This window comes from Drosophila eugracilis, unplaced genomic scaffold, assembly GCF_018153835.1.
Source record: "Drosophila eugracilis isolate 14026-0451.02 unplaced genomic scaffold, ASM1815383v1 contig_2167, whole genome shotgun sequence".
In the NCBI taxonomy this organism is placed as follows: Eukaryota; Metazoa; Arthropoda; class Insecta; order Diptera; family Drosophilidae; genus Drosophila; species Drosophila eugracilis.
In genome coordinates, this window is record NW_024573052.1 from 2,545,085 (window position 1) to 2,572,474 (window position 27,390).

The 27,390-nt window shown below is 42.9% G+C and overlaps 1 protein-coding gene and 1 long non-coding RNA gene across 3 annotated transcripts in view; one reads left to right on the forward strand and one right to left on the reverse strand.

The window, feature by feature from the left end:
* Positions 1–80: 80 nt before the first annotated feature.
* LOC108103301 overlaps positions 81–27,390 on the forward strand; it is a 30,312-nt gene continuing 3,002 nt past the window's right edge. The window contains exons 1-2 of one of the 2 annotated variants that reach the window (XR_001772215.2): positions 81–159; positions 214–330. This is a non-coding gene — a long non-coding RNA (uncharacterized LOC108103301). Of the gene's footprint in view, positions 331–27,390 lie in introns of both variants that reach the window. The other variant, XR_001772214.2, reaches the window with a different exon arrangement.
* On the reverse strand, positions 14,449–15,894 carry LOC108103299. The gene has a single exon (XM_017208721.2). It carries the CDS (start codon positions 15,774–15,776, stop codon positions 14,733–14,735), a length of 1,044 nt encoding a protein of 347 aa, XP_017064210.1. The 5' UTR covers positions 15,777–15,894; the 3' UTR covers positions 14,449–14,732.

The window sequence follows — 27,390 nt, forward strand, 5'->3', positions numbered from 1 at the left end:
ACGTATGTAAAGGGGAAGCAAAAGATAATGAATTCAAGAGGGATTTGAAGAAGAGTAGGCAACCAGCGATTAGTAATGAAAGTGAAGTGAACAAGTTTGGGTGTCGCGATAGTGTGATTTATTACTGTGTTAAATGAGAGATAAGCAGTCTAGATAATTGTAAATATAGGTTTACATTTGGTAACAACTAGAACTAAAAATTATTATATATAGCCCGTGGGAGAAACAAGCAGATTAGAGAGCTCTATCCAAAGGGATTTCTCCTTATATCTCAGGACTTCAGCTGATCGGAGTTTCAGCCACCATCCGACAGGAGGCGCTGAGTGAAAGGTAAGAGCAATCGCTTAAAAACCAGAAAAAACCTCCTGTTGAACCTCCCTTCGCTCCTTTCTCTCTTCGCTCTTCCGGTGAAAGAATAGAGTCGCTCTGCTAAGCAGGTAAATCCTGGTCGAATGGATCCTTTGTGTTGTTTGGCCAGACTTTGCTTTTTGCCTCTGCCCATATATACTCGTATATGTGCCTATATTGTTAACAATGATCTGGTCTACGGACAGCTGGCGAGGAACCAGTAAAAATAAAAAGTGGGAAAAGAAAGGAAACCCACACGGCGACGTCGCAAGGTGTCTTAGCCCAGATTTGTCTCGTGTGTTGTCCAAAATGTGGAACAATTGCCAACGGGAAACGGCAGGAGCAGAAGCCAAGATCTTCGGGACTACAAAAACAGTAGCCTAATGTCTCTGTCCAGGGGTATCGGTCATTACTTTCACTTTGATTTGTACTTGGTCCCAAAAATTCCCATTGTGTGTAGGCGGCAATTTACGAGCCGAAGCTTCGGCAAATATTTGCCCAGATGCTAGGATCCTGGAACCAAGGGTCCTTGTAGGATTTTAGGACTCGTGCCCTATATTAGCAGCCGGTTGGCTATGTTTATGTGACGTCCGCTGTCGATCTTGGCATTTTACGAGCTCCCATCAACTTTTCCCGACCCAAAACAGAATTCAATACGATCGTAATGGCAATGCAATTCTCATTGCGTATTCCTTGAGGATTGCGGGGGAGTTCGGTTGGTCGGGTTTTCGTGGAAAACGGAGTCGGTTAAGAGTACTTCAGAAAACGGTTGCCCAATCCCGCTGAGACCGCTTGAATCCCACAAGTCCTTCAGTCAAAAGTCGGACAGCTGTGGATCTGTTATGTCATTGTATCGATGGAAAGTTCTTGACTCATAGGAAGTTGGCTGAAAGAATACTTAATGAGCCATCAAACGAAGTGTTTTGTCTTCTTGATGGGTTCAAGGTTTTCAAGTTTCGCCAGTTAAAGGATCTTCTATATTATTTATATATTTATATTGTTTGATTTAGCCCACCTCCAATCGATCGGAGTTTCCTTTCAAAGGACTTTCGCTTAACCCCCATGGAAAACTCAACCCATGCTTGCGCTTTTCATGGCCGCTGGCTGAGATTCAAAGGGCAGATTTTGAGGCTGATCTTTGTCTCTGTAATTGATACGATTTCCATGTTTTCGTAATTCGCGCTTCATTAGAATCGAAATTAGCAACAACAACAGACATATCTCCGGTTGATGGAAGGTTAGAAGGGTTACATCGTGGCGGTCCCGGGGTGGATTTGACATTTGTGTGTGTTGGCAGTTTTGCAAAAAAAAAAAAAAATGATCTAAATCGATTATAAATTCAATTTGAATCCCGATAGAGTCGAGGGTTTGGCAAACTAATTGCGAATGCATTAGGCATTAGCCTTTTGGGTTGACACCAACCTAAACCCCTTGACATATATGGGTGGCCCGAAATTTGCCTAATTTGTGCGAAACTTGATTTCGGCATGTAAGCGATAAATATTGCGGATTTCAGGGATTTGCTTGAAATTTGCATGCCTAAGTAAGGCCAACTAAAATGCAAATGTGGGAATGTTGGGAAATATTCATATATAAAGAAAAGAGAGCGAGAGAGATAGATATATAGAGAAGGGATCTGGGAAAAATCGAAGAAGACTTTTGATTGACAGGCCGACAGGACGCGCCCCGAAAAAGGACTTTTCCGCAAAGAGAGCAAGAACTGCGACTCCGATGTCCTTGTTCTGTTTTGATATTCACTTCACACAGACACTGACACACACACACGCACACGCTGTGCTGATCTGCTGATCTGCTTTGGCTTGAAATTTGATAAATGACCAAAAAATGGCAGCCACTGCTGACTACTGACTACTACTGAGCGGTCCTTAGTGATCCTGCTGGCTATGCTGTTGCCAGGAGCACAGATCTCTGGGGGGTGGGCAGCACCCTTCTCAAGACTGCATCTCCTCAAAAAATCAAATTAGTGCAGCACTTTTTTCCACTCCTATTCCCAAACAAATTTCTGTTTTTTCCACCGCCAAATTTGCATTTCTCACAGGGTTCTACGAAACGGAAAAAAAGGTTTATCCACCCAAAATAAAAAAACGAGAGAAAAAGAGTTGTCTGCACTGCAGATCCTTGGGCCGTCGTGTCTTGTGTCTGCAGTTGCATCCTTTTCGTCCTCATACCCACAAAGGATTCTCAGACATCGCGGCGCCCTCAAGTAATTTGACAGGCAGCCCACAAAAAAAAAACCGAACGAAGCCGCCGGATAAAAAACGTTGATTCGAAATAATGCAGCTCACTTTTTTAGCCAAAAACCCAAGGAAAAAAACTGAGAAACTTGTTATGCAGCATGTCAAGTCGCCGAATGACATTTGGCAGCCTGATTTACGAGGCCCCAGGCTCTGATTTTCTGTGCAAGCGCATTTCTCGGATGCGAATGCAGCCTGCGATCCTGGGCGAGATCTTATTTTGGCAGTTACCAAAGCCTGCCGTGATCGCCGTGGGGCCCAAGACCCAGATGGCAAAAAAAAAAGAGTAAAGCCGAAAATTAATTGAAAATGTCTGCCTTTATTCCGAAAGAATGTCTGTTCCTTAGGCGTTCTTGATAAGCTATTCGGGTTCTTATCGATGGAAAATAAACTAACTTTGAGATGTAGAACTGACTCTGAGAACTTTTTAGGATGAAAGTCTTAAACTTAAAATGAATTTAAGAGATATTAGAGAAAGGTTATCTTTGAATTCCTGCATTTCGGCCATTATCTTAACCACGTGGATGCAAGGGCAAACCTTGGCATCGAGGTTAAAGATCTGGCAGAATCGGCAAACAATCTTCGACTGCAGATGAACCCACACACCTTTGACAACTGGGCTAATGAATGGCCATCACAGTCGATCGATCGATCAAGCATGGCGACGGTTCCTCGGTCGATCTGCCACCTACAAGCTGGTTTTAATGGCTCACTTAAGCACATCGACTTGAACCCCCGAACTCGAATCGCTCAAATGGAGTGCTTCCACACTGATCTCTGTCCATTTCCGGGGCGAACTGTCAACGAGCACTAATTAGAATGTCAGTCGAGGTCCTGGTCAGCGCCAGGACAACCCACACCGCAGTGGAAACCGCAGCAGAGAGTAGGAACCCACACTCCGTACAGATCTACACAGACCACAATCGCGGCAACTGCCTGACGGATTGATTGGAATGATTAATGACCGGGCCAGTGTGGCATTGCGTGACAAGTTTGTTAGTAAATTGAGCGCACCGTGGATGCGGTTGTCCTGTGTTCCTCCTGCAGCTTGCCACTAACACCTTTTACTGACAGTTCCGAGCAGTTGCATCATTAATCTTTTCCGGCACGTACTGTACTGTACTGGGTACTGTGTACTTTCTATAACTATTGCTTTTCCTATATTGCTATATCATAAGTCATCCGACGAACTATACCCATAAGTTCTGCGAATTTGGCGCATTTCCCACGGCGATCTCGCGGCGATCTTAAATTGGTTTTAATGAAGTCCTCATAAACTGGCCGAAAACTGTCATAAGCCGGGATTGGATCCGAAAATTCCCCCACCCTTTCCGAAAAACCCAGCGTTGCGTGAATTTTTCGCCGAGCTGACCACAAGAACAAACAGATTTTAATAGGAAATCAAAGGGAAATTTATTAGATGCGATCATTGTTGTTGTGGACTTCTTCGACCCTCGCGGCGTTTGCATATCCTCTGGCCCATACCCTGAGATCCCTCTCCACCCCAAGCCAAGGCCAATGTAAAGGTAAATACCTCGGAGATTAATGAGATCTTCTTATGGGTGATTTTTTCCTATATTTCCATTCTGTTTTCTGTGTGGTTTTTTGTCGGGGGTTTTTCTTGTGGATTTTTTATGGCTCGTTTAGTGATTGAAAAGCAGGGCGCCTGTCTCGTAATTTACATGAAATTACTTCATTTGCAGGGGCATTCTTTTCTCTTGGCTCGTTGCTAGCAAACAAATCGTGAGAATGCAAATCAGTCAGGGTTCGATCACTTTTTCCGATTTCCGATTTCTGATTTCCGTCTTCCATCAAAGTCAGAAACTAAAGCAGATCAAGGTGTGGTCCTCGAAATGGTTTGGTCCTGCCAGCTGCTGACCAATGGACACGCTGCCAATTAGCCATGAAATTTTCCATCTTGCAAGGACCTTCGCCGTTGTCTTTGTCCTTTGCCGTTGGACAGTGGAAAATCAATGTGCAAAATTATGCCCCATACGGCGATTTTCATAACCAGGCCATGAGTTATGAATGCTCTCCTGATTCGGCTTATTAAAGTCAACGTTGAGGATATTCGAGTCATAAACGAAATATTTACAGGGTAAGAGTTCTAAAAATCTGATTAAAAGTGAAAGAAGTTTGAAACTTTTATACCATTCCCTTGGCCAAACTCCCAGAGAATTCCCATAATAAATAAGGAATCAAATATTTGTCAGAGGAAAGACCTACAAGACCCCATAGGTGGTTTGCATAACCCAAGATGTGCAATATCTAGTCTTGGTCTTGAAACTCGACCGAGATCACGAATAAAACAGCCACTGAAAGGACACTAATCACATTCCATTCAGGAAAAGAAGGACATCCCGCTGGTCGTTGAATAAATTCAGCTGGAGAGATCAGCCAAAGATCAGTAATCCGTAATCCCATTCCTCGGAGACACCCGAAAAGATGCAGACGACCGACCCCCTGTCGTTGCGCTTGACCAGGGAAATGGGTTTGTTGGTTTTCCCTTCAGTTTTTTATGACCCCCGACGAAACGCCGATGAAAACCCACCAAAAACGTTGGGCAAACACTCTTGTCTCACATTTTACGACAGTTTTGCCACTTTTTTGTGGACATTTCGCTGCGGTCAATGTTTTTTGCATATGATTCTCAGCGATTTACGATCCCAAAACGGGGATGGGGGGCATTGAAGAGAAATTAATGTGAAATTGAAAAAAAAGGCAGAGGGAAAACGCATGGCCTTGCGAAACTGGGAAAGGTAACATGCAAAATTGGCTGGGAAATGAGGCGCAGCTCATAAACTAGCTGGCAAACATTGTTTTGATGACACTCAGGGGCAGCCAGCAGCAACCCCCCGGTCCCCTGTCACCTTTTCACTATTTCGGCATTTTACTATTTCACCATTTCCCGTATTTAAATTTTCGCAATCCATGTCTGGCTGTGACGAATCCCGGGTCCGATTCGATGCACTTAATTGGCCTGGCCAGGAATCGCAGGGAAATATGACGAGGGCAGGGAGACAGTAGAAAGTAGAAAGTGAGTCGAAATTTATGCGCCATAAATGTCGATCAGATGCGATGATGCGTTGGCAAAGTTATGGCCTTAGTAATATATTCATGACGAAAAGGATTCTCCCATGGTTATAGGTTGTAGGTGCCAACCATCCGCGCTGCTGGATGTGCTCTCAATGATCGAAGATAAAAACCTGAAAAACTCTGTGAATGAAAAAGGGTTTTACGATCACTCTAATTTGTTGTGGTTTCTTAAAGACGCCAGTCGCATGCCAGTTTCCTAATGATGATCGTTTTGTGAAGATGTAAGCCTTTTCAGAGTTCAGTTTAAGGCGATTACGAAGGAGCTTGTCAAATTGAAGTGAAACTAATTTATATCTATAACCAAACAGCCCGCAATTTGTTAATGGGTTTAAATTTTAGCATAGTAGAATTGTCCTGTAAATAATCTTGATATTTTTCAAACCTTTTACCACTCTTAACAAGATCGTTTGAATTTTAAGAAGCCCAGTTAAGGTAGATCCTAAGAAAGATCTTAACTAGCAGATCACTGAAGTTCGAATCGAATTACCCAGACCGCTTTGGGCTGTCAAAGCTGTCTTGCTGCGAAGGGCGTGCCAGTTGGTCGCTGGCTGGCCTCTGATCCTTATCTTAAGTGTCGCCTAGTTGGTTACCAAAAGGGTTCAAGCTATGTGCCCATAAGCATGAAGACAGGAACGGGGTGCTAGAAGTCCTTGGAGCTAAGACACTGCTGGGTTGTGGGCGCTGACAGGCGACGCTGCTTGAAATTTATGCTCCTCTAGCTCATCCACAATTGCTCGGCATTTTGGCCATATGTCGTTCCGCTTGTTGGTCTGAACTTCATAGCGCTGGGTTTTAATTTAATTTACATAAATTTCATTCCTGGCTGAGCGCCGGGAAATTAAAAGGAAAACGGTTACACGTTCTGAACTTTCCGAAGAATGCGCAATTGTCGCGGCTGCAGCTCCTTGAGAGCTCAACTGTCCAGTGCACAGAAAGAAAGACTTGTGGGTAGGAATAAATATGAGAACTTCACAGACATTTTTCACATAAAAGGGGGCCATAAATGTTGTTTGTAATTAATCTTCAAGGCAAGGCAATGTGACTTCAAATTATTTTGCTCAGTGCGCCACACGTGCCGAAGGTGGAAGGTGGTACTTTAGCTATGGAAATGGAAATGCAAATGCAAATGCGAGCCGAAGGGTGCGACAATAACTGTAATTAAACGCGACCATTGTTGCGGTCACTCTACCAGCATGTCCTTAAACCACCCCTCCCCCTACACTAGCCCGCTCCCATTTGGCCAAGGACACGTGGTCAGCGTTTGTTTTGTTGAATGCCCACACACTCGCACCGAAAAAAAAAAAAAAATAGAGAAAGGAAAATACAGGGGAAAACGTTTTAGATTAGCACCGATAGCGGGTAAAACCTAAACCCGAAACGCAAAAGTTGGGCGTTGTCTGTCCACTCAGTGCAATTAGGCCTGTACAGAGAACGCCCTATATATAATCAACAGCGCCAGCAGCTGCTGTCCAGCGGAGATGATCTATGGATCAGGGCGAAAAATTGGAGGCCGATGACCAAAGCAGCAAATAATTGCTTATTAATCGATTGTTCAATCCAATCCATTGCAATTTGTTGGTCGATCTAATGTTATGCAGAGGCTGTAGTAGTGTGATATAGATTAAAAGTCTGTATTATAAAGATACTACCATAAAGGATAGTAAAGAAAAAAAAAGGATAGTAGAACTTTTCTGCGGGGAAAACCTTTAATTTTGTAAGGAATTTCCTCTTTGTCTGATCTGGCCACAAAAACTCTCATTAAATTCGCATAAATAAATTCGCCTTGAACATTCGTTACATGAGAACTTTTGACAGCAATTAGCAAATGATCTGAGTCCCACAGCTGCTTTCTCGTCTCCTTGGGATCAGATGGATGGGTTATAGATATAGGACACGATGATCTATGATCAAATTTCTCCGCAACTCGGGCGCCGTCTTGCGAAAGAAAAAGAAGGAAAAAACAAACGTGACTTGAGCGTTTTATCAACGCTTCATTTGCCACTTTTCGCCTTCTTTGTGCGAATCCACAAAAAATGCACCCAAAAAATGGGAAAATGCTTTGTTTGTCTAGCGAAGAAAGGAAAAACAAACCCTCAACAAAGGCAAGTTTAGCAAGGGGTTTGTCCGATCGATTCACACACCCAAAAATACCTCCCGTTTTTGTGCATTTTTCGACACTTTTTGTGCTGTTGGTTTTGTTTCTTTTTTAATTTCCAATGTAAGAAGAATCATTTTGTTGCGCCCTTTTGTGCGTGGCTTTTCAGCATTTTTCATCATTGCTTTTTGCCGCTTTCCCCGGGAAAACCCTTGGCACCTCATTAGGCGAACGCAGTTTAATTTGTCATGGTGGCTAAATCAATCCCGATTCCTCATTAACGGCTAACGAATGGGTTTTGGCACATATTCAGAGGTGTCGGGGAAATGCCAAAAGATTGGGAAAAAAAACAAACTTTAACAACAAATCTCTTTATTTTTGTGTTCTTTTTAAGTTCTAACTTAGTCAAACTAATTCGCACAGCAAAAACAGAGACTCTGATATTTTGTCTTTTGTCAGCAAAAATACCGGATTCCTTGCCGTTTCTTAGCTCTGACTTTGTTAAAACAAGCCGCATGTCTAAACCAATGACTGTTTTATGCAGCTAAGAGCCGAAACTTTAAACCCCTATACTTTCTTTTATCATTATTGCTATGATTCTTTGGTGCGAGCTGTGTTTTAATTGCTAAATAATCAGGAAACCAATTTTTAACAGAAATTTGCAATATTATTTTCGGGTTTTCAGCTCTAGCTCGGCCAAAACAAGTCGCACAGCCAAAAGAACGACTGTTTTGTGCTGCTAACGACCAACACTTACCACCCCTATCACTCGTTTTTCGATTTTGGGAAAATCAATTTTGGCCCAAATTTCGCATTTTCGATAAGGGGTACCATCATCAAAATTTTCAAAAATGCCCAAAAATTAAGTTTTCCAGATTTTAATGCATATTAATTGGGAATCATAGCAATCAAATTACGAGTCCTACGAGGTATTATATTCCCTATTTGGACCATTTTTGGCTGTGCTATAGCAAAAAAACTGATTTTTTTGTGGCCAAAATCTTGAATACGCCTTTTGACAGTATAGATTTCGGATTGGTTGCCGTTTCTTAGCTCTCCCTTTGTCAACACAAGGCGCACGGCTAAAACGGTGACTGTTTTATGCAGCTAACAACCAAAACTGTAAAACCCCATTACCTTCTTCTACCAGTATTGTTCTGATTTCGTTGGGGCGAGTGATGATTTTGCAATGGTTTTCGAAAAATCAATTTTGGTCCAAATTAAGCATATTTGATAAGGGGCACCATCATCAACATTTTTAAAAATTTGCCCAAATTTGACTTCTCAAACTGTGAATGCAGATTTACTAGAAGTTAAAAAACAAGCTCAACGAGCTATGGCAGTCTATATTTGGACCATTATTGACTTAATTATGGGCTTACAACTAACATTTTTGGAGGGATATTTGGATAGAACAAACTTTGCATTCTAGACTAGTTTACTTTAGCATATTCCCGGAATAACCCCATTAATTTAAACTCAGCTAATTCACAGACTGACTCTCTATTAAAACCTCTCAATAAATCGGAGGCACACGTCGCTGGGCAAGTTAAATGGCAAAACTAGTCGTTGACAGCTTTTTTTTTGGCTTGGTTTTATTTTGGCTGCGATTATTCGGTGGCCGATCCTTCGACGTCCAGTTGGGTCACGTGCGTCCAATCATAGGGATATATCGCATATAGCATACGGCGGAATTAGGCCCGGGGCAATGACGAGTTAAGTGCCCGCGCCGCTTTTAATAGCACATAAATTAACATAAGCGACGGCGGCCTTTGTTTTGCCAATGACGTTGCACGGCGTTCGCATTCAAATGCCACCAAACCCACTTTTCCGGGGTGGTGGTGGCAGTGGTGGTGGTGTACTCCGCACCACTCGGCACCCACTGCGGTTTTTGTTTGCCCATCAGATAGAAATCTGCATTACCCACCCCTCTCTCACTCACTATTTCACTATTCGCCTTCCCTTTCCACGGCGCAGCTTAACGCTGAAAGTTGCTTTCGCTGCCTCCTCTCCCTTCGGAATGCGGGGAAGAGAGTGCGGAAACGGGAGACTAAAGGCTAGAGTGAGAAAACAGGGGACTCGAGTGGCCTGCACAGTGGGCTATGTTTCAGTTTATTAACTAAACTCTTCTTTAGTAATTATATTTTAATCACTAATATATTGCTAATATAATATATTTATACTTATTATTTTATAAAAATTAAATTATTATTTTATAAAACAACACTTCAGATTGGCCGTAAAATGTTGCGTTCTCTGCCCACTGTGCAGGCGAGAGCCGAATGTGATGGCAAAGAAGTAAAGCGAAAAAAATGAATAAATAAATAAAAGTGCTTTGGCTTCATTAGGCGATTAGCGGGACTCAGAGGAATGATGATCCTGTTGGCAGGGCCCGGTTTCGAGATTCTCATTCCGGTCGCCCTTTCACCCCCACTTCGGCATTTCGGGTTTTGGCTTTGCTCTGCTTTTTCCCTGCTTTCACCTAATGCGCGCCTGCGCAGCAAGTCAAGTGCGAATCATGTCAATCAGGACCAGTTGCGGGATGGAAACCAGGACGAAGGACCGTTAAAAAATGTGTCGCTCGGCCACGCCCCCTCCCCTTTTTTGATGTACATTTCTTTTTTTGACAAACTGACAGGCAAATGTCAGCGATTTACAAAACGTTTAAGCTCCCCGCTCTTTGTCCACTTCACTGCTCGTGAAACAACAAACACACAGGGCAGTTTCCCGAATTTCCCTCCACTCGACTCAGCTCAACTCGAAAACTCGCTCATATTTGTTTTTCATAAGCGAGGAACAGCAACAGCCACTGGAAAAAATGTAAATTTTCACCCAAATAGAAGAGGGACGACGACGGCACGCGTGTAATCGCCCGGAAGCGTTTCGTTCGCAATCCCATTTTTTATATTCATTTTTATTGTTTTGTCGCCCGTACAAGTCACCCCCTTTTCGTGGAGCGTGCAACGAGCGACGGGCAACGGGCAACGAGCAACGAGCAACTTGCAATGTGCCACCAGCAACATTGCAACATTGCAACATCGCAGATGCATTGTAACCATTATTATTTCCATTACCATTTTACATGGGGTGGCTTGATGCTCCGGCCCAAAAAGCTTCAAGTTGCATCATTAGTTGCCTGCAAATTTGCATGACTTGTGTGCCTTTTGACCTGCGGCAACAGACGGGGCACATGGCACGTGGCACACAAAAATACTCCTATATCGCATATGTCGCATATGGCATATAGCATATAGCACACGGCCAACTGTCACTCCGAGCCGCCGGAACTGCGCCGTCATCCGCCGATCGCTCATTCTGCATTTTGTATTCTGCCCACTCATCATTACACGGCCAGAAAATGTTGGAAAACCTTTGAACTGATATAGGATCTACAAGGAGTTAAGAATAGGAGTCATATTTAAAGTTATGTTATATTATTCACCTCTTTTTAATCAATATGCAATGGAAGAACTTTCTTTACTTAAACTTCCTCAGAAAGGTAAGGCTTACTTACCCAAACGATAAGCCTGATATCCCTAGAAGTGTGAGATTTGCCTTCCCCAAAGCATTTAGTTTCTAGTATTTAACCAGAAATTAGTTTAATTTCTCACCGTGCAGCGGACTTTTGACTTTCACACTTTGCGAATTGCCCACTTCACCCGATCCGATCCGATGCGATTCCGATCGCTAAGCTAATTAGCGGGCTTGCAAAAATTCATTTCACTGCCGCTGCAATCCTCCGTATTTTCTGTTAGCCAGCGGCAACAAAATGTTGCAACCCTTTCGCTTCAGTTTCTGTTTTCTTTTTTTCTTTTTTTTTTTTTGTTTGTATGTTTCAGTTTTTTTTTTTATTCGTCGCCGTTGTACGGACTGCAGTGGAAAATTTGTTTATCATTAACAGATTGCAGCAGCTCGCGCTGGAAAATGTATTATAATTATGCAGCAACCACCCTTGCCGGGATTTAAATATTAAATATATGCCACACGCGGCGAGCGGGGATTTCAATTTGGATGCCCATTGTTTGCATAATATTTGGCAATTATTGGAACACACTCACTGACAGTTTTTGGGAATCCTCGGGACCTCGAACGGGAGTGGAGTATCCTGCCAGGATGCGGATGGTGGCCGGGTTTCTAAGCCGGCTTACCAGCTTTTTAGCGGGGGTTCTGCCTTACGTTTTGTTCCTTCTGTGGTTTTCGTTTTGGGGAGAGTCAGCTTGCAGCTTGCCTTTCGTAAAAGAAAGTTTCTTGCCCCGGGGCCAGTGCGAAAATTCGTTGGCACGGTGACTCCGAGGCAGGGGCGTTTAGGGGGTTAAGGGCGCAGAAAAGGTTCCTTGAAAACCCAATTCGCCCGCGGCGCTGGCAGCGTCTTGTTTGTCAATCAACAACGAAAAACGAGTACGAAAATCCGCGAATGCATCGGCATCTGGCGAAATCTGTTCCTGCCCCCGAGAGCCGAGGTCTCTCGATCCAGAATCCTGAATTTCGAATTAAGAACTAAGAATCCCTTTCAGCCGCAGCACTTCCTTTTTTCTGCGGCCAGCTGTTGATTCACTAACTGCATAATGAAGGAGTGCAAAAAATGTAAGGAGGTGGAGGAGCTGAGACTGAGACCAAAGGAAATCGGGTTTTATAGTCGTTCTTATTTAGTAAGTGTAAAGGAGGAAGTTCGATGTATTCCAGTCTCCTAGATAATTGGGTTACTTTTACACCAGAGGTTAGGGATATGAATTTGTTATAAAGTTTAACTTTTTCGTACTTAAAGTACCTTTGAAACGCCCAAAATCATGTGATATTAAAGGTCAGAGCCATCTTCCCTAAAAACTTGTTGGTCTAAAGTAGCTGAACATTAACCCTTTATCGGTGATCTGTCAGCTGTGACCAGTGTTTCCACACCCTCTTAGCGACACAGGAGCCCCCATAACTGATGCTCAACCATCGGCACTTCCCCCCTTTCGATGAGCATTTGTTTTTTATCACTTTTACAAGCAATTAATTAAATTTTTATCGATTTACCAAGTGACACGCAACCCAAAGGAAGTTAGAGACGAAAGAGGCGAGGACGGAAACGAGTCAAGAAATGTAAATTCGTTGCGTCTTTAAGCCAAGTTCAGGCTAAAGAAAAGGGTTAGACCGTGAAACAAAGGGGTGTGACCAAAGACGACGATATTAGAAATTGGTCTAACGATGCGGGTGAGCACAGCTGGTCACGTCGAGCGGAGCAAGTGCACCCAGCAGGGCATATAACCGGTTACCCAGAACCAGCCAACAGCGAACAGGGAACAGCGAACAGCCCAATGTGAACAATAAAAATAATTCAATTATCTATCGCATCGCAGACTAAATGGCCTACAAATTAGGGACAAGCCCACAGAAATGTGCGATGCGATGACAGGTTGCAGGATCGAGGGATTAGGCGGGTTCCTTCCGCAGCAGTCAGAAAACCTTTCCAATGAGAAAGGTATAGATGAACCTACACCGCACTCAAATCGAATTACAGTGCCAAAAGAGTGTGTGCGAGGGCGTCAAAGTGTTAACAAGTGTCATGTGCCCTAAGATCAGAGATGATCAGAGACAGACTGACAGTGGGAAATAGCTAGATTTTGAAAGGACTCAGTTTAGTATTAACCATAACTAAAAAATGAGTTGAACTTTCAAAAGTGAATATGTCACAGGGGGTGTCTCTCTCTTTGCAAGCTTATAGAAAGATAACTAATAGGACTTTAATATGTGCAAAACGATTCTAGGTAGGATTAATTTAAGCTGCAAGAGCGACAGACAAAAGCTGAAAACGGGGGATGATCTGGCAGCTTGCTTGAAATTATAACTTTAAAAAGGATTTCATTTATGATATACCATATGTATGTATATAATATTTCTTACATATCACATTAAACAGCCAAATTCGATGTGAATATTGCCATTTGAGCAGCACAGGTGAGGATGTGGATAAGGCTGAGATCCTTAGTCCATGCCAACCTCTAGACCATCCTCTGTTTTTCCAGCCATATCCCTGGAAACAAGAGAGATACCCAGCTGTTGCCTGTGTATCTGCCTTTGACTTCGACTGCTTCTTTCCTTCTTTTCCTCCTGGATCCGGGGGCGTGTCGTTGTACCTGTCAGGCATTAAATAATTCTCAATTTCCAACCTGTATCGGCATCGGCGTTGTTTGTTTTGGTCGCCTGAAAAAGCAAAGCAAATCGCTTGGTCAAGCAACTGCATAAATATATGTCTTACGCAGGTCAAAATGCAATCGGCACGAGCTAGGATCTTACGAGGATGACGATGGTGACCGCAGATGTTTCACGTTATTGAACGAATTTCTATTACCATAATATTTTATCGTCTTTCCTACAGATGATCAAGCTCGTATATGAATACTTTCAAGCAAAAAGTTAGTTAGTTAGTGGAGTTCTATAATGAATGGTTTCATGGGATAGAATGGTTTTTTATATCTTTAATAATCTTTTTTGGCCAAAGATTTAATATTTACAAAAATCTTTTATAAAATATCTTTTAAATATATATTAAAAGTGCCCACCCAAGAGCTAAACCACAACAAGACATAGCAAAAACCATTCCTTTTGCTAAAAATAAGAAATTCACTTCATAGCTTTTGATTTTACTGCATATATTTTGAAAAAAATGTTGGCTTAAAATATTAATAAATATTTGTTTAAAATTAAATAATGGAAAAAAAAGTTGTGTTTTCAAAAACTACATAACAGCAGTATCAAAAAAAAAGGTTATTAAAATTTACAAATTAGTCTAAGAAATTATTTACAAAATTGTGATGTTGCTTAGTTAAGGACTTAGGAACTAGTTAAGCGTCATAGTTAAGCGTTTTCCCCCCGTTTGTCAGCGTTGCTCGCTCTCTTTCTTTCGTTTCTTCTTTTCCTCGTGGCTTTCTTCAGGTTTCTTTTCGAAGGACCTCTCTTTATACATAGATAGATGAAGGCAGGGCCAATCCCACCTCGAAGTAGTTGCGCTCGTCGACCTTATATCGTTTAATGGGTGACTCCTTGGCGATGATCTCCTTGCGGCCCCTCTTCAGGGCCTTTACTGGTGTCTCCATGCAGAAGGTATTGTCGCAGGTTGCAGGCTTTGGAACCACAGGAGTTGCCAGTTGAATGAGCACGTTGTGCGGTATTTTGGTCAAGGGAGAGGCCGGCTCTGGAGTTGCCATCAGATGGTGCATGGGCAGAGGCACCAGGCCAAAGCTTAGATCGGCAGCTGGGTCATCTCCCGGTGCGTAGGATGGCGACAGGACCTCTTGAGGGCAATTCGACTCCAGTTGCTGTTTCATCAAGGTTCGTCGACGTAGATTGAAGGTGGACCTCCTGGTCTTCTTCTTGCTGCTGTCGTCTGCCTTGCAAGCGGAGTCCAATATGGCATCTATGAGGCGATCCAATGTCTGATCACCCATTTGGGTGGAAGCGGGCTGCGGAGTACTGGGACGAGCTCCCATCTTGGTGGGTGGCTCCTGGACTTCAGGCTCCATCGTGGCCGCAAACTCATCGTCCAACTTGCGCTGCTTCAGCTGAATTATTCCAGCACCCGAGCCGACTATATAGCGTGGTTGTTCCAGAAAAGGATCCAAGGGAGGCAGACCCCGCAGGGCCAGATGCTGGCCACTTGGCAGACCATTGGGCGAGTAATCCTCGGCGAAACGTGGCAAGGTGGTGGCATATCTGACACTCTGGACCCTTTGGGGAGCCTGATTCCGGACCACCGGCTCCGGGGTGACATTTCGAATATCGCTCAGAGGAGCCAAAACCAAGGGGCTGTTAAGCAGCCGGGAAATGGGCACTGGAGTGGAGGTATAGCCCACTGTATCGGGCACATTCTCTTTGTTGGCTATCGTGGCCCTTCTCTGACGTCTCTGCCTCCTTTGAAGTCGCCTCCGTTGGGTGTTGTTGGGATCCTGATCCTGCATGGGAATCTCGTTCAGGCGCTGCCCCGATGCCGTCCACTTAAGCATTTTGTATGATTCGGATTCTGGTGCACAAAAAAAAAGATATATCTCTAGACTCTGCTAGTCTTCTGCTCTCGACCGCTCTCGCTGACAAACTGAAGCGGTACGGGGAGCGGGCTGCGTTTTATACCCGCTCGGCGCTCAGGGGTTAATGGCTAGGGGTTACGGGGTTAGGGGTTGTTGCGCAAGAGGCACCCCAGCGGGCAGAAGGACATTCGCTCTCTCCATCGCTCTCTCTCTCTCTCTCTCTTTGTGTGGCCTACGAGTACTCTCTGTAACAAAGGGAATCTCCAGACAGAGATGTCTTTGGCTACAAAGTATCTTTCGATCCTCAGGAACTTGGGCAGGAAACTTGAGAGTTTGATAAGCTTCATAAGATTCTTCTTAGTTAGGAACAAATCTCTCTGAAATAGTTCTTAGACTTAGTTCAACTTCCTGAAAAAAAAACAGAGGTATTATGATTTTATTTCATCACTCTGTTGGCTAGTTTCATCCTTTCCCACAGTTGCCTGTCCTGGCCGGAGATCCCCTACCCCAATCCAATCCACTCATCCACAGCGCCACCACACGAAAATGACATCTAGATGTCTATCGGCCAGCGCTTGGTTATTAAACTTGCTTTCATTCCCCTCAAGGAAGTCCGCTTCCTTTTCTCCCCCTCATTTGAATGGACGTTTAGAACAGCAACAGGCTGGAAAACTGAAAAACTGAAAAAAAGAAGGAAAGAAGGAAGCCCAGGTTGGCCAGGCTAATTAGCCCTGCCCAGTGCAACTTCCTGGCCGACAGCTCCTCGTCATTTTAGCCACTTGTCGTTGTTTGGTATCAGTATTAATTGCGGCTCTTTAGCGGCCGCAAATGCAATTTATATTCTTGGGCGGCTTTAATTGAAAATGTTCGCCACTTCCGGAATGAAGCATTAGAAAAACGTTACATACTCTGGGAAAAGTCCTGGGCAAAGCGTCAGTTGTTCACCCAGCAGGGGGAAAGTTCAGGTGAAGTAAGTATGTTCATTATCAAATTATCAAGTTTCTAAAAGGTTCCTCGTTGGCTGTTATTTAGTCAAAATACTGCTACTAATTGATTATTATATGATATATATATCAGTTATTATATATTTTTGAAGATTGATGGAGTCACACCACTTCCTATGTAAAGTTAAGTTAAGAGCATCGTCTGTCCTTACAACATAGCCGCAGCCAAGGAATATGAATATGAATATGAAATATGGAACCAATAATCTGATGACAAGATCAAAGAAAACTGCCCACATATGTGGCTCTTGGCCAGCTGTAGATGAAGTGATCATCGAGATCCCTGAGTGATCTTCAAGTGATGACCGACCAGCGATCCTAAGTGAGGCTCAAGTGATCCGAGCTCGTCATTTTCTGGACTTGGATCACTCAAAGTGTCCGTGACCAAGGCTGCTGGGCGCTATCTGGTGATCTGATCTCGTTTCGAATATATATGTTACTTTCCCTCAATGGGCTCTGGTCCCCTACTAATCTCTTTATTTGCGATCTTTCGATCGCTCAAAGATCTCCGCTAACGGGGATCGTATGTTTCGCACGTTATCCTTTCGTTTTTTTTTGCGGTGAAAGTTGTTTGGTTTTGTAGGTTTTCTTTGTGACTATCTTTCGATCGGCCTTTGTCCTGTCGATTGGGAGAGAAAGGGTGCCGGGTAGTTAATTGATTGCCTCGTTCCATCCACCGAATGGCGAATTTCTCAATTTCTCAACTTTTCAACTCTGTTCCTGCGTTTTTCTTTTGCGAAATCCTTTCCTTTTGCTTACTTTTTACCTAGTTTTCTTACGATTTGCCCTCGTTATGTCCTGCTTGCGTCGAATCCTTTTTGTGGCGCTGAGTTATCGCTGTTTGAATAGCCGCACAAAAGGATTAAATGGGATTTTGAGAGAGTTTTCAAAGCAAAGAAGGGATATCATCGGCATGTTGATTAATATGATTTAACGAGCATCCTGACAAACAAGGCGTATCCCGATTTGTCTTCGCTTGTAATTTTCTGAACAAAATTACCATAATCCTCGAATTTTCTGCGGTTTTTAAAGGACAGCAAAGAAAAAAGGAAAAGAACAAGAAAAAACAAATGGATAAAGAACTACACGAAAACCACTCAAATTCAATTTGAATTTTCAGCATTTCGTGTGCGACGATTTTACGCTTAATTAACGAGCCCAAGGACCCTGCCTCTCAAGGGCTGCCCGAAGTCACGATCCAGTCCCGATCGCTGTACATGCTATATGCAAATTGCCCATGCATTTTTTTACCACTCCGCCCCGACTGGATCATCCGTCCCTTTCCCCCGCCCCCTGCCCCCGTTGCCCTCTCGCTCGCTCGCACGCTTGTTTAAGGGAGAGCGCGTCGCCAAGAGGCACTTGACTTTCACTCTCACTCTTTCAGGGTCTCCTGAGATTCCGAGGTCCCGGGCTACTGAAGCGGAGTAGGAAAGAACCGAAGGGATTTGCATGCTCGATGGCCTGTGGCTAAAGGCCCGCCACTTTCGCGCATAAACTTTGCAAATCCTGCCAGAGATGCGCGCTTACTCTTTTTTCTAGCTAGTTTTTAAAGGGTTAAAGGGTTCTGCAAAAGAAAGTGCAGGTCGCAGAGTAAATCTGCAATACTAAAAAGGCTGAGCTAACCAAATAGATTTAGTTAGACTTTTGAGTATGCCTTAAGCCCTTTGACATTTCTGATGTAGCTATTCGATCCTCTCTGATCGGCTCGTCCCTACTTCCCTCCCCTTGGACCGCCTTTGCATACACGAGTATGTGTGCTAACATGCAGATCGAGCACTTTCGCAGGACCTCATAGATAGGGCTGCTTTATTGTTGCTGCCTGTGATTAATGCGCCCGCGATCGCATTGTTTGCGAAATTTATCGATATTTGATTTGCTGCGCGCCGCCGCCTAGAATGGTACGCGTATTCGAAAATGCTCAGAAGTGTATCAAATGTTTGTCGCGCGGCTTTGTTTGCGTTTTGCATAATGAAGGGGAAAGTGTTTGCCAAAGGGGGAAATTCAAATAGAAATGGTAATAGAAGTAGGGAAAGTGCCAGTTCGCGACTTCATTAACGCATTTTGCAAAAAAGAAAAAAAAAGAAAAGGCTGTGGGGATTTTTACGACTTTGACTTTGAGCGGAACCCACAAAAAAGTGAAACCATTAAATCATAAATGAACTGAAATGATTAATTGATTTCATAACTTTTTACGCTGATACTTTTCGGTTAGGTTGAGAGCAGGGCAGCAGGGGAATAAAATGACTGGCAGAATATAAAGGATAAATGGCAAGGAGCTGCTGCAATGGCAATGGCAATGGCAATAGCCATAGGCAATTGCAATAGCAACAGCAATAACGGGCCCCTGGCAAATATCATGTTTATGCTCATAACTTTCCAACTCAAAAGTCGACCAACTGTCAACTGTCAAATACGAGACAATTTCGCAAACGAATCCTGGCCATGTGGGGTGGGGGGATGCTCTCAGACTCGATTTGTGACCCTGAAAAAATAAAGGAGAGGCAGAGCAAACTGGAACACACGAAGGACACCCAAAGGATGCGTCTGAGGCAGACATCGTGCAAGACAATGGATGCCATAATGAAGAGCAGATACAAACACAGATACAAACGCAGTCGCAGTCGCAGACGCAGAGAGACAGATACCGATTCAGCGAAGATCCCGATACACAGATACAGATACGCAACGGGAGATATCTGCAGCATCCAAGAAGCAAAAAGTAAATTACAACAAAGGGACGCTGAAGGAAAGGATGCGAAGTGGGCAAAAAAAATCAGAGGGCCGGGGCTGAAATTATTGCAAATAATTTAGAGCACATATTGCAAGGATCCGAAAAAAAGGATCCGAATGCCGATCCCTTTTCGGTTTGTTCGTTTGTCATTTGCCCACAGCGAGAATCAGCAAGGACTCGCAGGAGCAAACCCAAGAAGTAGATCTCCCAGCCCCTCGAACATAAATTTGCAACAATTAAAAACAAAGTTAATTAAAATTTATGTGCGACAGTTTCTGCACACTCGAGAAAAAGAAAGTGCGGATCGGGCCCATCCTTTTACCTAATTGCTGGGTGTGTCCTGCGAAATGGGGAGGCATTCTACGCTTCAACAGGCCACTTAAAAAAGAGATAGGGGACATCTCCTGTCCGATATAAAGAAAGAAAATCCGAGTGTGGCAAATAAAGATGTTGGGCCGTACATAAAAAATGGGCGGATCAGTAGGCAGAGACGCTGACCAGCGTTGACCACTGCTTGACCTATAGGGTATTAGTCAAATAAATGCCCACATTTATTCACAAAAGACTTTATTCAACTTATTCCTCGGGTAGTCAGAATTAAGATTAAAAGAGTATCTTAAAAATGTACACCGAAACAGTATAATCAAAGGTCCACAGCCAAGTCACGACGAAAAAACAGTGAAGGAGTTTTAAATTTGATTTTTTTTACAGAAACACTATTTATGTTTTTCTGGTAGCACTACCAAAAATGGTTCAACTTATCTCGATTAGTTTGTTTCTTAAGTCCTAGTAGATCTCCAATCAAAGTTGAGAATCCAAAATGTTTGCCATTTTCACAAAAAATTATGATGTTACCCCTTATCGAAAATGCAGAAATAGCTTACTCCCATTTTTCTCCTCAAGAGGATAGTGTTATGTCCATAGCTTAGTCAGTAATGATCGGAATATGGAATGTAATATCTCGCTGAGTTTGTCTTCGAATTCCTAGTCGAACTGTATTCTGTATGTTTAAAAAGTCAAATTTTTGTAATTTTTCCCATAAAAAAGCTGATGGTTACCCCTTATAAAAAATTCGAGACTTTAGTATGTCAGCCTAAAAATGAAATTGACGGTTAGTTTTGCTTGTAAGCTTCACAAACCAGTCGTTTTTCTGTTCTTGTTGTCCTGTTTTGACTAATTTATAACTCCTAAACCGATACAAGTACTGGCTCCTCCCGCCCGCTGTTCTCGAATCCTTTGGTTGATGCCGGTCTGGCGGCGCCCGATTTGCATAGAAACCGCAATTGGCGCCTCAAGTTTTACGATACAGCGGGGGGCTAGGATCCTCACGATCTGGGCTGCACTGTCTTGCTCCGATGCCGAACGGTCCAGTTCGAATTGGCGCGTTCTTTGTTCGCCTCACGAGCTCTCGACGAAAACAAAGGCGGGCTGTCAATTTTTTGATGCGCTGCCGATGCGTAGCAGATTTATTGGCCTTCGGCTTTGTTTAATATCATCCTGGTCCTCGGACTCGTCCTTGTCACGTTCCACACGCTGGGAGGACTCGGGGCTCAGAGCCCCGGACTAAGGAGCGTGAAAGTGCCGAATGTCCGGCAGCCGGACCTCAACAAAGGATCGAGATGAGCCAATTTCAATTTCAATTTCCTTTCCGATTCCTTGCGCAAAAATTACCCAAAACGTCTCTAAATTAGAGCAACTGTCTTGGCCGGCTCTACTGTGGTGCGCCGAGTGGCTCGGTGGTTGGAGGGTCCACTAAGGATTGCAGCTGCGTCCATCGTCCTTCGTGGCTACCGGACTTATCGCCTATTATCCTTTTACCTGGAGCCGACTGCCAGGAGGAGCTCTTGAAAGGCTTTCCCTCAATCTAAATCGATTCAGGGCAGGACTCAAAAGTACCGCATCAACGTTTTAGTTTTGCGGACCAATCTTATTCGGTATCGGTTGTCAATTCCTGGGACTTTCTGGTATATAAATCTTTTCTAAGCTGATCTTTGCTAGGTGGAATAGCGTGTACTTTGTTGGCCATTTAATTTAGAAATACAGCTGGATTACTCAAAATTTAGTGCAGTTTAGTCACATTAAGCGCTTTGCATGAGTTTCCATTTTGGCCTAGAGCTTTTGTTGGCCTATTTTAGATGGTTTGGTATCAAGATAATGGCTTAAAATGAACAAAGGCAGTACTTCGTATTACCGAGTCTAAGAATAAAAACCTTTCTTTCAAAAACTAGCTTAGCATATCTCAAGTTTCCTTTCACTGACCATTCGAAGATTATTAAATATAAATTATGCAATAACATGGAACAAGGGAATAGGGAAAGTCAGGACCCTCATGACGCATCCTTCGCATGTAATTAGCCCTGCAGTTCGATGATATGGAAATCCGCTTGCCACCTTGATTGACAATCCCCCTGATCCCGATGATCCGATCCCGATCAGACAGATTCTCGTAAGTGATGCCTTGCGAGGGACGAGACAGAAAAAAAGGAATTCATAAAAAATGGAAACATTTCCCACGTAACCCAAGATGTCGGGAAAGAAAAAACGTCGCACCCCCAGAGGAGGAGAAAGCAATGTTGTTGCAACCATAGCTAACAAGCCTGTAATTACTCGGCAAAGATTGTTGCCCATGTAACACCTTAATGGACTTTGCGTCAGGGCCTTAAGGCTCACAGTCTTCGGTTGTCAGTTACCCCCCAGGAAACCCAGGGAAATTTGCATAAAAAATTCAGAAATACCCGAGAAATGAAAAATGAAAATCTGTGACCGTGTCAGGGTGAATCCTTTCGATGATATTTTGACATGACATCGTGGAAATATTTATTTGTCATCTCCTTGACAAAAGGGATTAGGCGCAATCATATTTTACAGACATGAAAATCCATGTTTTGCTGTCCCGGAATTAGCATAGGTCCAAAGTGGAGGAAATATTTTGACACCCAGTCCCGTGCAAGGACACAAAGACAGTTCAATTATGAGCACAAAGGGTTAGGGGTTGCCAAGGCATTGGAGTTAGAGTTTTGACCAGCGTAAGCTGGCTTACATAACCCGGGCACACAAAGCAAATCGGGACTAAGTCGCTTAAGGAACTGCCAGAATGTGTTAAGATCCTCTGACATCTGCTGGACTCATACCTTCCCATCCCCACAGCCCTTTCTTATCGCCTGTGCCACATCGCACGGGATTCCTAAATGCTGCAATTAACTTAAAGACTACCTCAAGATATCCGTAGGTACGAAAGGAAGACAGAGTCACTCAAGCGCGGAGTCCAAAGTCAGCCTCTAAGTAGTTGCACTTCCGACAATTACTGTACAGTCAGGACCCCGAAGACTGGACATTCCCTGGGGCGATTCGACTCCTTGGCTCCTGTGGGGGAGTAGTTGTAGTGGAAATGATTGCGGTCACCATAATTCTTCGTTTCTCAGGGTCATAGCTCGGTAAGCATGCGCAGTTCTTCTTGAACCCTCTTATGAGACATTCTCAGTTTACCCTTGGCCGGTTTTAATGCAAGATATTGATTTAAAGAAAGATGGGTTAAAAGGTTTAAGCCATATTTATGTAATTCATGGCCTTTTTTCGATATAACAACTTTTGTTAAGCGGTGTGTACAGTTCTGTACATTTTTTACTAAGCAAATGCCTTATCCGAGTACTCCTAACATAACAGCAGACCATTTTTGCATTAAGCACCCTTGGCGTAGGTCCATATCATGCTTTTATTGATTGATCAATGTCCATCGGACAAAGTCCGGCTTAAAAGGCAAATAAACAAGGGAAACAGCTCTATAAAACTAAGTAAACATCGATGCGAAACCTACACAAAACGCCACCCCCAGCGCATGGACTCGAAATTAAGAAATTATAATGCGGTGGGACAAAACGTCGCATGGCCAATTAAAATGCATTCGTTTTAGGCCTATCAAAATAGTACAAGTTGCATGAAGCGATAAGCAAATACCAATAAACAGAACAGAATAAAAAGGACATCGGTTCGGCAGGCAGAGGTGTGGGATGATACGGAATCGAGCGTCATCTGGCTGATCGGTTCGTGTTGGACAATTTAATGCAATTAGTACGATATGCGATGGTCAGTGTCTCGGGGCATCTCTATCGGTATCGGCTCTCCGTATTCCATATCGGTAATTACATAATTACAGCGCGTGTCCCGGACATCGAAGGGATGGGATGCCAGTTTTTGGGTACATCCACCCCCTCGCCAGCGGAAGGTGGCACATGTCATAAGCCGCGGCATTCCGATTCCGATTTCACCCGGCTGATTAATGATATTATGTAATCCCATTAGAGACCTTTCGGCCTCGGGGCAGTTCGATGAAAAAAATAACCGAACAGAACCGAAAATGCCTGTAAAATGCAATCAACCGCAATAATCGCGAAAATCGCAAAAATTGAAAGCAAAACATTAGTCGCCTAATGCGACTTAGCCCAAAATGGAAAGGACCTGGATGGAATAGAAGTGGCTTTGGCTATGGGAGACCAAAGAAAAGCAGACCAACGACCTATTTCAATGACGATGTGTTAATTTCGTTTGATTGACATCTGTCGAGCTGTACGACTGCGATCCTCATTCTCATTCCGGCAGATTCTTCCTTAAAAAAAGGAAATGTCCCATCTCCCGACTTGTCATGTAAATCTCAAGGATGTTGTTGCGGCTGGCCAAGCATGACGCTACATATTTTCGGGGATTTTGACTCGAGAAAGGACCTCACGTCACAGGACATTGTCCCGATTGAGCTGTCAGCGGATGACGGGACACAAAATCACAATCAAAATTCCAGAAATGGTAGATAAACAACTTTTTGCAGACCGAACTTGAAACAGATACCCATATGAGTAGTCTATGAATCAAGGACATCTTTTTAGAAGAGTCAATGTCAAAACTTTCTTCAGTTTTTCCGGTAGGCAGATGCCATCTTGGCCAGCAAAATAAAAAGAGCAAAGAGTGCAGGGGGAAGGATTGTAATTTAAGACACTGCCATTCATGACGTTTAAATTTCGCAAATTGTCAAAAATTATTGCATTCGATATGCAGCGAACAAAACGAAGGGAAAATTGTGCAATGAAGCCGACAACATTTTGCATGCATTGCCGTTAACCCTTGAGTGAGGAGGTCCTCTAATCACTCGGAAAATGCCTCCCATCCCCGTCCCTTTCGCGATTTTCTTGAGGAGTGTGTGAAAAATTGATAGACTTGTCATTCGGCCTTCGCCAGCGGGGTGGATTTCCCCTTAGCCCGTTGTCCTCCTTCTCATAAAGTTGCATAAATGTCAAGCGACTGTCATGACAACCTCTTGTAAACGCCCCATAATTATACCCGTTACTCGTAGAGTAAAAGGGTATACTAGATTCGTTGAAAAGTATGTAACAGATAGAAGGAAGCTTTTGCGACCCTATAAAGTATATATATTCTTGATCAGGATCAATAGCGAAGTCGATTGAGCCATGTCCGTCTGTCCGTCCGTCCGTCCGTCCGTCCGTCCGTCCGTCCGTCCGTCCGTCCGTCCGTCCGTCCGTCCGTCCGTATGAACGCTGAGATCTCAGGAACTATAGCAGATACAAAGTTGAGATTAAGCATGAAGATTCTTGAGGTCCCGGGAAAGCGCAAGTTTATTACAGCATCCTGACACGCCCACTCTAACGCCCACAAATCGCAAAAAACTAAAATTGCTGAAATCTCAGGAACTATTGCAGTTAGAAAGTTGAAATTCAAAAATTATAATCTTTAATTGGCAGCGCATCTTATAGTGGTACTACTATCCGGCCACACCCACCCATACGCCCACAAGGCTCAAAAGACGGTTTTCGGATTTTCTAGAAAAGCTGATATCTCGGTAACTATAAAAGATAGAAAGTTCGGATTCAGCATGTAGGTTTTTATTATGCTCCCAATGCGAATTGTTTTTTTTTCGATCAAGCCACGCCCACTCTAACGCCCACAAAATCTGAACAACCAAAAATGCAAAAATCTCAAAAACTATAAGAGCTACATAATTTTGTTTAGGATCACGTATTTAGGATATGCCTTTGCAACTTTTTACGAAGTTGCATCCGGCCACGCCTACTCTGACGCCCACAAAGCGCGGAAAACTGTGGCGTCTATAATATTATTATGAATGCCTTCGTTTGACCTTGTATAACTTATTTTTGTTAATATCTATCGATTTACCAAAGATTTTTCAAATCGGAACATTATTTCGCTATTTATGAAGAAATTAAGGTTATAAGGCCTCACACGGGCAGTGACGTCACTATAAGCATACTCAACATACTTCCTCTGAAAATAGGTGGCGCCTTGTGAATTTCCACTAGCAAAATAATATTTTAAAATTTTGTACAACAGTAACGGGTATCTTATGGTCGCGGCACTCGACTATAGCGTTTCCTCTTGTTTTTATTATTAATGGACTCGGCCTGCCATAATCGATGATCGGGTATATCTTATATCTGCCATCGATTTGGCATGCCGAAAAGAGTTGGAAGGAGGGGTTCACCAGATTGGCTGCAGAAGATTGATAAATGAAAACTCTGCCAATACCTATTCATTTTTACATTTAATAGACTGTTACTAAGGGTTTTAAGATAAAAGGCAAAGATATTGTACGGACACTTTTGCTTATACTATATATTTAAGATTGCGTAAGAGTTGGTGGTCTATAATTCAAGTCCAAGATTATTGAAATAATAAAGGAACAGATGCTTAAAAAATTGCTTCATTTTAAATAAACCAGTGTTCCAGTTTATATTTCCATTACAATAACAAGCTTAATTATTCATATAATTTTTAGTTTATATTAATTTTACAAAAAAACGCATCATTGTAAGCCTAATTTATAATTATTTAAACATATTTTCGAATTCAATACAAATGAAATAATCGATAAGAAAACTTATCGGTTCGAGCATGTGCTAACGACAGCTTGGTTTCTTACCAGAAAATAGAATCCGTTTTGACACTACCGAAGCATAAGTAATATACCGTGTAAAACCAATGTAAAATGATCATGTTGTGTATGTCGACGTAAAATGCGTAAGACCAAGCAAACGTTTTTTTCTGCACAGGAAAAGAGTAAAAGCCATTTGTCAAACCTCGTTACGGCTTGAAATACTGATGCTTTCTATAAATATTTTTTGAATACCTAATTTGAACAGTATTGTTCTGATTTTGTTGGGGCGAGTGCTCATTAAATGGCTACAAAATCAGGAAACCGATTTTTAAAAGAAATTTGTAATACTATGCTCGGGTTTTTAGCCCTATCTCGGTCAAAACAAGACGCACAGCCAAAAGAACGACTGTTTTGTGATGCTAACGACCAATACTAACAACCCCTATCACTCGTTTTTCGATTTTGGGAAAATTAATTTTGGCCCAAATTTTGCATTTTCGATAAGGGGTACCATCATCAAAATTTTCAAAAATGCCCAAAAATTAAGTTTTCCAGATTTGAATGCATATTAATTGGGAATCATAGCAATCAAATTACGAGCCCTACGAGGTATTACATTCCCCATTTAGACCATTTTTGGCTGTGCTATAGCAAAAAAATTGATTTTTTTGTGGGCAAAATCATGAATACGCCTTTTGACAGTATAGATTTCGGATTTGTTGCCGTTTCTTAGCTCTCACTTTGTCAACACAAGGCGCACGGCTAAAACGGTGACTGTTTTATGCAGCTAACAACCAAAACTGTAAACCCCTATACCTACTTTTACCAGTATGGTTCTGATTTCGTTGGAGCGAGTGCTGATTTAATGGCTAAAATGTCAAAAACCCCATTCTTGAAAGAAATTTGCAATATTATTTGGGGTTTTTTTACTATATCTCGGTCAAAACAACACGCACAGCC